This window comes from Anolis carolinensis, chromosome 3, assembly GCF_035594765.1.
Source record: "Anolis carolinensis isolate JA03-04 chromosome 3, rAnoCar3.1.pri, whole genome shotgun sequence".
Lineage (NCBI taxonomy): Eukaryota > Metazoa > Chordata > Lepidosauria > Squamata > Dactyloidae > Anolis > Anolis carolinensis.
This window is the reverse complement of record NC_085843.1, coordinates 128,206,144-128,217,916: the sequence shown is the minus strand read 5'-3', so window position 1 is coordinate 128,217,916 and position 11,773 is coordinate 128,206,144. Positions and strand designations below refer to the sequence as shown.

Genomic DNA, 11,773 nt, shown 5'->3' with positions numbered 1-11,773 from the left:
AACAAATGCCCACACAATCCCTCCCGCCGTCTGACCCTGGATTCCAATCAACTTACGTCACAGCACAGGAAAGCACACAAGTCTTCAGGGAAGCGTCCCACACACACACGGATCCCAAGCGTTTGCCCAGATTACCTTGCCCAACGCAATTTGCAATTGCTCCCAAGCCCCATTTTATGCCAGTTACAAATCTTCATCACTGTCAGCTGTCCTCCTTAACCCGGGCGTTTCCTCATCACTTTCCTCGTCAGAGCTGGAACACCTCTGACTACGCCCAACAGCATCTCCAGCTGTGGATCCCGTCCCATCCCTCCAGCTAAACCATGGGTCTAATCCTGAAGGTCCCCATTCATCTTCTGTCCCATCATGGCCAGTGGCACCCACTTCCTCCCTTACCCGAGTCCAATCCATCTCATCCTCCTCTGAGCTAACCAGCCCCTCCTCCATTCTCTCCGTAAACCCTTCGAAAGACTCCTCGTCAGATGGTGCTGCAAATATGTCTCGCAGTCTTTTTCTCTCTCGCTCCTCGAGAGTATCTGACTCTCGAGGAGTCTTACGCCCACGTCTGTCAGTAACAGAGCCATGAGGCTCAATCATAACAGGGAAAGAGTGGTAGTTTGCACACATCGATTCACAAATATAAAAGTGGATTTTATTGTTCTGAAAGTGGCATGGCTACCACATCAGAGGGGCTCAATCACATCTTTTTTCTGTCAAGAAAGAAATGTGGGAGAGCCCCAACAATTCCACTCCCTGCCAACTGGATAATGGAAGCCACTCTGTCATGTGATCCCATGCCTCCAATTTATATTTTCTGGTTTGGTATATAACCGGAGCAGTGTTAAAAAGGAGTTGCAGGGAAGCAACTTCCTGGTACAGGCTTTAGAATGGCAGCAATTAAGGCTGATATTGCATATGTTTATATAAGGGAATAAACAAATTCACAGTAAGGAGACCACTGTGAGAGGTATGCATGGACAACCTTGATCAGCTTTTGATAAAATGCTTTTTTTTAAAAAAAAACATGCATTTCTAGAACTACAAACTATGTGATAAAATATGTTCTATGTGCATAATTGGATGAGTGCAATTTACATACGAACAGAGTCCAAGTGGTTTACTATGAGTCATTTGGTACAAGCTGTTTGTACCCAACAAAAAGCATAAGCCCAGGAAGTGGATATCGTACATTAACACTGTGAGAACAAGCTCCCACTTTAAAATCTCCCAGATTCAAACACAGATTAGATAGCCGAGTCTGTCTGTATTCAACGGTTTAGCAGACTATATGCACAAACTTTATTCTTTTTAAAAGTTCTTGTTAATTGATTAGCACATAGTTTATGTGCACGACAAAAGGCATTGCTTAATATAAATATTTACTAGAATGGACAGAAATGGCACTTTAGCACACACCACCCTGTCATTCACACTAAGCGGCAAATAGATCCTGCTTTGAATTTGTCTTCTTTTTTTAGTAGTCGTCTTCCCCTATGCACTTGGAAGGTTACAGATTGGCTGGAAGTTCACATTGGTACGAGAAAGGAATGTCTGGCCACTGCAGTCTGGGGAGAAAGAAAGAGTGATGATTTACTTATATAAGCATGCATTTACCAAGGTAATTAGATAATCAAGTAGCATCTTTAACCATGCAAACTGTAAAAATAAAAATAAACACACTCTCTTAAACTTAGTCTGGGAAATTCAGACAAGAAAAACAGTTCGAGAACAGAAACAGTGTCAGTCTGTGAAAGGAAGACTGCCAAGGAACATCAGGTGCTATATTTTTAGGAAGGCACTGAATAAATCCTGCCAAGAAAACCTCATGATAGGAGCACCCAAAGTCAGAACAGAATTGAAGGCCCACAACAATGACAAAGACTCAGCTGGATAGCTGTATGGACTAAAAGTAAGGTGTTTTGAAGTCCTCTATGGTTTTTAAGTAAAATATTCAAGCAAGCAACTTCTCTCCTAAGGGTTAGGGAAAGTTATGGGCCCTTACGGAAATGTTGCTCCAGAAGTGTAACTAACGAATCCTTGCTGGTGATAAAGAGTTTTCTAGTGGTGGCCCCATGATTATGAAACTCTTTTTCCTCTCACATGATCTGTTTGGAAGAGCCTTTCAGAAGGCCATAAAACCCCCTCTGTTAAATTAGACCTTAGAATTTTTGTTTGTTTTTTGTTTACTTAGTTTACAATGCAATATTTTTTAAGTTGACATTTATATACAAACACATACATTATCCAAACATTTCTAAATCCTTCATATAATAATAATAATAATAATAATAATAATAATAATAATAATAATAATACTTTATTTATATACCGCCCTATCTCCCGGATGGGACTCAGGGCGGTTTACAGTCATAAAAGCAACACAAACATTACATAACAACATAATACACATTATTAAACAAAGTAAAATAATACAATTATAACAATAAATCACACTTACATGACCAGATCATGTATATTATATTGATGTCAATTCTAATAGTGTTCTATTAAAATATTGTCATCACACGGTCATTCCCCCTCCCTCCCTCCCTCCCTCCCCCCCTCTCTCTCCCTCCCTCTATCTATCTATCTATCTATCTATCTATCTATCTATCTATGAAGTCAAAGTAATGTCTGTCTATTTGTACCAGAAAGAGTGTTGCTAAGTGAAGTGGCCCGCTGTAATGTCACTAAGAGTCAAAGGTGGCATGTATAGGAGGGGAAGAGAGGAAGGAAAGGAAGGAAAAAGCACAAAGAGAGTCATATTGCTATGGAGACATTGTGAGGCAGACTTTCTCAAAGCTGGAGAAGGGAGAAAGAGGAGGGAGACAGGAGAGAAAGATAAAAAAGGAGATAGGAAAGCAGAAGGGAGGGAGGGGGTATAAAAAAGATATGAGGGGAGGGAATGGAAGAAGAAAGGAGGAATGAAAGAAGGGGGCAGTGGCCGACACCTTGGTAACACTGCATATATTTGCTGGTACAATAGAGTCTCACTTATCCAACATAAACGGACCGGCAGAACGGTGGATAAGCAAAAATGCTGGATAATAAGGAGGGATTAAGGAAAAGCCTATTAAATGTCAAATTATGTTATGATTTTACAAATTAAGCACCAAAACAACATGTTTTACAAGAAATCGAAAGAAAAAGCAGTTCAATACATGGTAACATTATGTAGTAATTACTGTATTTACGAATTTAGCACCAAAATATTGCAATGTATTCAAAAGATTGACTACAAAAACACTGACTACTAAAAGGCAGGCTGCCTTGGATAATACAGAATGTTGCATAAGCAAAGGTTGGATAAGCAAGACTCTACTATATTTCTATTAAGAAGTTCTCATATGTCTATCTTTGTGACCTTGGCCATGCTGTAGGTACCTACCCATCGACTACATGAGGATAAAAAAATAGTGTATAAACCCATGACTTCTATAAAGCTGGGAGCATAAACCCATGTGTTTTGTAAGGTTGGGAAGTCAAAATGATAACACGGTTCTCTCTGTCTCTAAATACTCAATGGGATATTTGTATTATTTAAATATTAACCTGTCCTTCAGGAAAAGTTAAAGTTCTTACCTTCAAGGGAAACAACACTGCTTACCTCTAGTACAAGAAGAAAAACCTTGTTCTATGAGCAGCTGCCATACTTTCGGACATATTTCTGACTTTCAGGTAATTAACAAAACCTCGGAAAAACAGGAGGAGACCTAAAACCAGAAATATAACATGGAATGTAAAGGGATGCACTTTTATGGCAACAGAACAATATGGGTATCAATGAAGAATTAAAAAGGAATGAACATTATATGTCTGTGGAAGACCTGGCATGTAGCCACAGCTTTATCAACGTATATTACAAACCGTAAAGAATGAATGATTTCCAAGCAGATAGGCCGAAGCTAAAGATGCATGACAACCCATGTGAAAGATAACATTTCCCAGATACAATTCAAACAAGCTTTGACACCTGCATATTTTGAGAAATATGTAACTGTGGTTCCATTGACCTTTTGATGTTTTCTAGAGGAATGATACTTTAATGAGCATGAATCAAAACTGGGGGAAGTGGGTTAGTTGACAGCCTTACTTTTTAAAAATTGTCTTTTAACGTAGAACTTTTGCCTGAGTTTTAGTTTTATGTTATTGGCTGCATTCGCATGTTTGCTTCTATCTCTCTGAGATGCATTGGCTACTTTTGTATGACCTGCTCTTGTTTAAATCTCTGTACATATTATTTTTTCACTGAGTTTACAAATAAGCCTCGGGTGTCTTTGTTTTGGAGTGGCAACACAGAATTTTAAAAACACAGTTATAGTCAAGATAAGCTATAAGATTTGTGGCTTAGGAACAATTTTAGATACATAAGGCTGGTTAACGGTCTCCCCACAAGTCAAGTTCATAATCTGACTCAGGCAAGCGAGCCAAGCTATGGAGACACAGCGGATGCTCAAATTAGACGCCTTCTTCCCCTTCCCCCAAAGCCTCAAGCTTAGCAGACAGCTTTTCAAAAGACAACTACGGGAACAGAAGCACTGTGTTCAGCAAGCATAAAGCCCTTCCCTTGCCTGAGTGAATAATGATTAATGCATGGGACATTTCTAAGGCAAAAACGGATGCCTCCATGAATCAAATACAAAATGACAGACACACTAGCATTCAAAATAATTTATACAATCTAAGCAGTCATGGTACAAAATTGCTTATGATAACTAGGCTCCTTAAATAGGAAAAGTATATGGTTTAACATTGAGAATGTTTATATTTAGATTGATGGTACATTGCAGCCACAATGAGAGCAATTTAAAAATAGCAGAGATTTAATAACATTGAGGAAAATGTATTTGCAGTATGGTTCATAACAGAGATCTGAATCCAGACTGCAAAAATTAAACTACAAATTTCCAAAATACAATACATGGAACAATATATTTTACATAAATGTGTTTATTTTTTTTAAATGTTTTAAAATGCTTGGAGACTGGTTATATGTACCTTGCTGTTTACTCATTATTGTTTCTTTTAACAAACTATTTCATCTGAAGAGTGTATATGTGTTCATATGTAGCAACATAAAAATTCTTCCTGTGACATATGCTTTGAGATAGTTGTGTTAGTCTTACCAATCAACTCTTGATTCTGATGAAACATACACGTACTAATTCAAAAACATGCCAAATTTTTCTTAAACCAAGTTTGGATTTTCCTATTTATCCAAAAATAATAGGTATATCAAATTCTAGTTACAAAATCCAAAGTTTGTCACTTACCAAGTACAAGAAATATCCACCAAAGCCAGTACTGTCCATTGAAATACCCAGTGAAGTAATCTGAAAACTGAAACAAACAGGCAAGATATTTTACATATGAAGGATACCAGCCAAAACAAATGTAGTTTAGTACCTACAGAAATAATAGAAGGAAAGTGTGGTCAATGCATGTTGAAAAACAAACATTCTATGAAGTGCTAGAACAGAAAAGAAAGACTGAGGTATTTTCCTTTATGTAGTTTGAAAACCAATCTATGATAAAGCATATTAAACATTGCTCACTAGAAGCTAAGATTTACCATTAGAAATAGTTCTCTTGGCCTTTTTTTTCTTCCAGTGTCTGCCATCCCAAATACATTATAACAGCCTGCTGCTTTTGATATTAACACCAAAAGTCACATTAGTTTAATCTTATCAGATGGGGATGTTTGGCTGACCCCACAAAAGGAGAGCTTTTGACCTCCTGTACACCCCCTACTGATAATCGCTGGCAAGAATACCAGTCCCATAAAGACCTCCGATTCATTAAACTCTTTTCATTTTCAAACTAGATGCTCCTGCATTCAGTTCCCAGCAGTGAGCTGAACGCAACTAAATGAACCTTGAAGGGCCAATTCAACCGTTCCTGTTAGTGAGCATGGTAGGCAGTTTTGTCCTCTGTGTGATGTGGGAATCTGAACAGGCAGCTGGAGGGCAGGGAGTGAGGGTTTTGGAGACAGGTATCTGGCCCTGAACAGACTCCAGACGACATGCTTCGCTGATAAAAAGAGCTGAAGCAAGTGTCTCCGGGAACTCACCAGAGGCACAGGCTCAAAGTTCAACTACTACAGAGCCTTCACTGCGACGTTTAAAGGGAAAGCAAAGGCATTTAAGCAAAAGTAGATTCACCATTTCCTTTTCTATTGTCACTACAACTGGTTTCAGTTTGTCAATGATATTTCCTGTCAAAAAATAACAGGTCAGCCAGGATATTTGGGTAAATCAACTTTAAAGAGACAACACAGGGGCCAATGTTCTTAAATTTAAAGCATGAGGTAACTTGAAATGCACATTAGTTTACACAGGTTTATAATTCAAAATATTTCATAGGAAATTTTAATTATCTAAACATCTCTTTTCATTGTTTTATTTTATAGCATTTACAAAAATGAATAAGGAGACAACAAATGGGCAAATACTTCTAATTTAAACCATTAGGTAGCTTGGAATACATATTAGTTTGCACAGGTTATAATTTAAAACATTCCAAGAGGTGCCAATTATTTAAAGATTGTTTTCATTTTTTTTACTTTATATCTTTACAAAAAAATGACTAAATACTGAAATACAAATAAGTTTCCCTCAATACTCAACATACATTATAGACCACAGTAATGTGATTTTTTAAAAATGACCTGAACTGCATTACAAGTAGAAAGTCCTGGATCATCTGGTGAATGGGGAAATAATACTTTTGTAAATCCTGTTGATTTAATGGGCATACTTTAGCTGCAACTTGCAAATGCATTTAGGGTAATGTTAAAATAATGAAAATGCTCCACTTAGTACTTACAGAGAGGAAGTCATATCATCATTATGGCTTCTTAGTCTCACAAAAACCCATGGGTTTCATTTTTCTAAGTTGTTATTTCTTTCAGAGATCCAGCTCTGGTTTTAGTTCCTATTGCTCAAAGCAAGTGATCTAAAGTGACCTTTAGCCTTTTCCGGGACCCTTGCACTTGCCAGCTCTCTAATGAACAGGTTATTCTTCATCTTGTTTCTTCTATATCCCAGTTATTCACACACCCAAACCCAGCAACAACCACCCATTCCCCTGTTTTGGCAAAGATGACAAGAAATAATGGGTTATAGGTGGTAAGTAGATGAGAGAAAGTTCCAATCCTCCATGCAGGGTTGAGGGGGAAGAACCAAGTGAGAAAGCAAACAAGAGAGAGAAAGTCAGAGATTACCATATATACTCATTGGTAACTCAATCTCAGGACAGGTTTTGGGACCAATATTTTGCTATGACCCATAAATAAGTTATTCTGCAGAAAGGGGAAAGCACCAGCACCACCTCAGGGGCTAGATGGCCTTGGTTACCACCATTAACAGGTTGCTTACTTGTAGCCATGTTTCTTTGAGTGGTACTCTGTGAATTCACACTAGTGGAGATAACTACGCCTGCACAGGCTCCAACAGAACCTCTTCCAAGCTGAATCTTTCAAATTTTGGTGGTAACCCTGCCCCCTTCCCGCAGGGCATAAAAAGAAGCCCTGGGTTGCAAAGGCGACGAGAAAGGGAGAGGTTTGCTAGAGGGGAGGAAGGGTGGATTTGTGTGAATTCAAGAGTACCACTTGAAGAAGGACAGGTTGCTTACCTGTAACCATGTTTCTTCGAGTGTACTCTGTGAATTCACACTAATGGAGAGGCTGCGCCTGCGCAGGTCCCAACGGAAACTCTTCCCAAGCTGAAGTTTAAATTTTGGCGGTAGCCACGCCCCTCCGTCCCCGGAGGGCATATAAGGCAGCCCTCGGCGTCTCCTCCCCAGTTCCTACGCCGCAAAGGCAACGAGAAAGGAAGAGGGTTTGCCAGAGGGGAAGGAAGGGCGGGCTTGTGTGAATTCACAGAGTACACTCGAAGAAACATGGTTACAGGTAAGCAACCTGTCCTTTTTCTTCGTGTACTCTGTGAATGCACACTAATGGAGACTAGCAAGCTTAGGTCTCGGAGGCGGGCTAAGCAAACCCTGACAACGAGAAAACTGTCCAAACATATGTTTATTAAACATGAAAACATCAAAGAAACCCTGGTCCAAGGACCCATTAAGGTATTGCATCAAACACACGCCAAACACCGAAAGCAGTTCGGTCAGGCATGATATAACCCTTTAAGAGCACATGTGAAAAAAACAGGAGAACATCATTCCCCTGAGGGGAAAGGCAGTAGCAATAAGGCACAGATCATCAGGAGAGTAGTGCAAACATGTACCAAACAGGAAAAAACAAGAAGAGGGTCGCATGAGAAAAAAGCACCCACATAGAAGACATAAATGCAGAAGGTTAGGACAAGCATGAGGATAAAACCGCCCTAGCAAAGGCGGCATCCTTCAAAGTTTTTTGGTCTAACCTGTAGTGAGACACAAATGTAAGGGGGTTAGACCAGATCGCTGCCTTGCAGATGGAGTCCAGGGAAATGCCCCTTAGGAAGGCAGTCGACGTGGAGAGACCTCTCGTCGAACGCAGGCGAACCGACGGGGGAGGAGGTCTTTTGGCTAGTTCATAGGCCAGTTCAATGGCCTGAGCAATCCAGTGTGAGAGTCTTTGAGAAGAAATAGGATTGCCCAGTTTATCTGGGGCATGGGCCACAAAAAGTTTTGGGGTCTTTCGAATGTCCTTAGTACGGTCCCGGTAGAACAGAAGTGCTCTACGCACATCAAGGAGGTGCAGTCTCCGCTCAAGGGGAGACGAGGGGTCTGGGAAGAAAGCGGGAAGGACAATGTCCTGGTTAAGGTGAAAAGCAGAGACCACCTTGGGAAGGAAGGTGATGTCCGGACGGAGAACGGCGCGGTCGTGATGAAAGCGGAGGTAGGGTTCATCGACCCGAAGGGCCGCCAGCTCCGAGGGTCTGCGCGCTGAGGTTATGGCCACCAAGAAGGCAACTTTCCAAGAAAGGAGACGTAGGTCGGTCGAAGCCAGCGGTTCAAAGGGAGAGGCAGTAAGCTGGGAAAGTACAAGCTCGAGGTTCCACCCTGGAGTAGGAGGTTGAGTCGGTGGGCAGATGTTGTTGTATCCTTTCAAGAAGGTCTTGACAAGGTGGTCGGAGAATAGAGATGGTCTACCATGTTGTTGAAAACACCAGGATAGAGCGGCCAGGTAAGATTTCATAGAGGCAAGAGAAAGTTTTTGGTCTGCCAGAGACATAAGGAAGTCCAGCACAATCGGTACCGAGGTTGGGAAAACAGTAATTCCTCGGGAGCGAAGAAAGGAGCGAAAGCGAGAGACTTTATAAGTGTAGGCCCTGGTTGTAGCCGGTTTGTGAGCTGCGCGGAGGACCTCCTGTAGGTTTTGCGGGAGGGAGGTCAGGCGAGAATCCTCCAAGCAGTGAGATGTAGAGAGGGGAGATCCGGGTGGAGGATCTGGCCGTTCTCCCTGGATAAGAGGTGTGGTAGAAGAGGTAGAGTGAAGAAGGTCGCCTTGGAGAGATGAAGAAGAGCCGGGAACCAAGATTGACGAGGCCAGGCTGGAGCTATCAGGATCGCCGACGTAGGTACCGACCGGAGTTTCTGCAGGACCTTCGGTATCAGAGGAAAGGGCGGAAAGAGATAGATCGGTTCCGCCGACCAGTCCAGAAGAAAGGCGTCTCCCAGGCAGCCTGGAGAGGAGGACGGGGGGAGTCTTGCCCCGTATCGGGGCAGCTGAGCGTTCTCGGGAGACGCGAAAAGGTCTAGAGTGGGGAAGCCCCATTTGAGAAAAAGAGAAAGAAGAGTCTCGGGGTCGAGCATCCACTCGTGGGAGGAAGTCGTCATCCTGCTGAGGGCGTCTGCCAAGTTGTTCTGGATCCCGGGAAGGTGAATCGCCGAGATTTGGATGTTGCGGGCTATGCACCAATGCCACAGCTGGGAGGAGAGGAGCATCAGCTTCCTTGAACCCGTGCCACCCTGTTTGTTGATGTAAAAGACTGCTACCGTGTTGTCTGACTGAATGAGTACAGATGTCTGGGAGATCAGGCGTGAGAAGGCTCTCAGAGCCTTGAAGATAGCAAGGAGTTCGAGAAAGTTTATGTGATTTGCCTTCTCGGAGGGAGACCAAAGGCCCCGAACAGTGAGACCCTTCATGTGGGCTCCCCAGCCGAAGTTGGATGAGTCCGTGGTTATGGTAGTGGAGGGAGGGGTCGGGTGGAACGGCAGACCCCTGCAAACGTTGGAGAGGGACTTCCACCAGAGAAGCGACCGACGAGCGTGAGGCGGGACCGAGAGAAACCTCGAGTTGGGGTGGCGGAATGGCTTGAAAGCGTCTATGAACCACCTTTGAAGAGGCCGGAGATGAAGCCTGGCGAACGGGGTCGTGAAGACTGTGGAGGCCATGTGGCTGAGCAGAACCTGGATGGATCGAGCCCGAACCCTCCGGTGGGTCTCGCAGAAAATGATTTGTTGGCGAAGAGCTAGAAACCTGTCGAACGGAAGGGAGACAGTTTGAGCAATTGAGTCGAACAGGGCACCGATGAAGCAGATCTTGTTCGACGGGGTGAGGTGAGATTTGTCGTGGTTTAATTGAAGACCGAGAGATTCTAGAAGACAGAGGGTGTAGTCGACGTGACGTCGGAGAAGGGCAGGGTCGGATTCGACCAGAAGCCAGTCGTCTAGATATGGAAAGACTGTGATCCCTTGGAGCCGGAGGTGGGCAGCCACGACAGCGACGACTTTGGTAAAGACCCTTGGGGCCGTAGCGAGGCCAAAGGGTAAAACGGTGAACTGGTAGGTCTGGTCGAGAACTTTGAAAGAGAGGAAGCGTCTGTGGTTTTCTCGAATCGCCACGTGGAAATAGGCGTCTCGAAGGTCTATAGACACGAAGTAGTCTCCGCGTTGAAGCATCGGGAGGATGGAGGCGATGGAGACCATCCTGAACTTGGTTGGACGTATAAAGACATTGAGCATGCGTAAGTCCAGAATTGGGCGGAGGCCCCCACCCCTCTTCGGGACCGTAAAGTATCTGGAGAAGAAGCCTTGAGGGTCCTGTACCGATGGAGAAGGCCGAATAGCCCCCTTGGCGAGAAGGGCGTCGACCTCTGCGAGAATTTCTTGAGAGGGGTTGGAGAGAAGGACTTGACCCGTGGGCGGGAGTTCTTCGAATTCCAAGGCATAGCCTTCTTGGACAATTTTGAGAACCCAGGCATCTGAAGTAATAGATTTCCACCGGTGAAAGAAGGGAGCCAGGCGGTCTAGAAAGAGACCATGAGGCTGATTTGGTGAAGGGGAGGGGTGTGGAGGCATGAGAGCTGCATCGGTACCGAAGAAAGAGTCTTTGGAAAGAGAGATGGCGTCAGGAACGCCGGAGAGGTTGAGCAGCAGTGGGGGTGGCTCGGCCGCGTTGTCTTTGTGGCTGAGCGGCCCGACGGGGTTGCTGGCGACTTTGGTTGTTTGATACCGAGGGACGCCGGAAGGATTGATGGCGGTAAGAAGGAGGCGGGAAGCGTCGAAAGCGTTGAGGAAACCACTTGGTGCGGTGAACCTGGGGTTGATCGCCGCATTTAGTGGCCAGAACTTTAAAGTCGTGGTTGGTTTTTAGTTTGTCGTCGGTGCCAGAGTTAAAGAGGCCCATGGCGTTGAAGGGGAGGTCTTCGATGACCTGCCTTGAGGAGGAAGACAGACCGGAAGATCTCAGCCAGGCGTGGCGACGAATAGCAATGGCGTGGGCAATCATCTTGCCGGCCGTGTCGCCCGTATGCTTAGCCATCTGGATTTGATGATGCGCTAACGAATCGGCCTCTTGTTGGAGGGTGGACATGACGGACCGGTCTTC

At 43.7% G+C, this 11,773-nt stretch overlaps 1 protein-coding gene across 5 annotated transcripts in view; it reads right to left on the bottom strand.

The window, feature by feature from the left end:
* Positions 1 to 1,263: 1,263 nt before the first annotated feature.
* ndfip2 (Nedd4 family interacting protein 2) overlaps positions 1,264 to 11,773 on the bottom strand; it is a 106,253-nt gene continuing 95,743 nt past the window's right edge. For all 5 annotated transcript variants that reach the window (XM_062975501.1, XM_062975502.1, XM_062975504.1 and 2 more), the window contains 3 exons: positions 5,274 to 5,340; positions 3,608 to 3,713; positions 1,264 to 1,565 (listed from right to left, as the gene is read on the bottom strand). In XM_062975501.1, the coding sequence (XP_062831571.1) occupies positions 3,610 to 3,713; positions 5,274 to 5,340 (171 nt within the window). In that variant the 3' untranslated portion in view covers positions 1,264 to 1,565; positions 3,608 to 3,609. The remainder of the gene's footprint in view (positions 1,566 to 3,607; positions 3,714 to 5,273; positions 5,341 to 11,773) is intronic.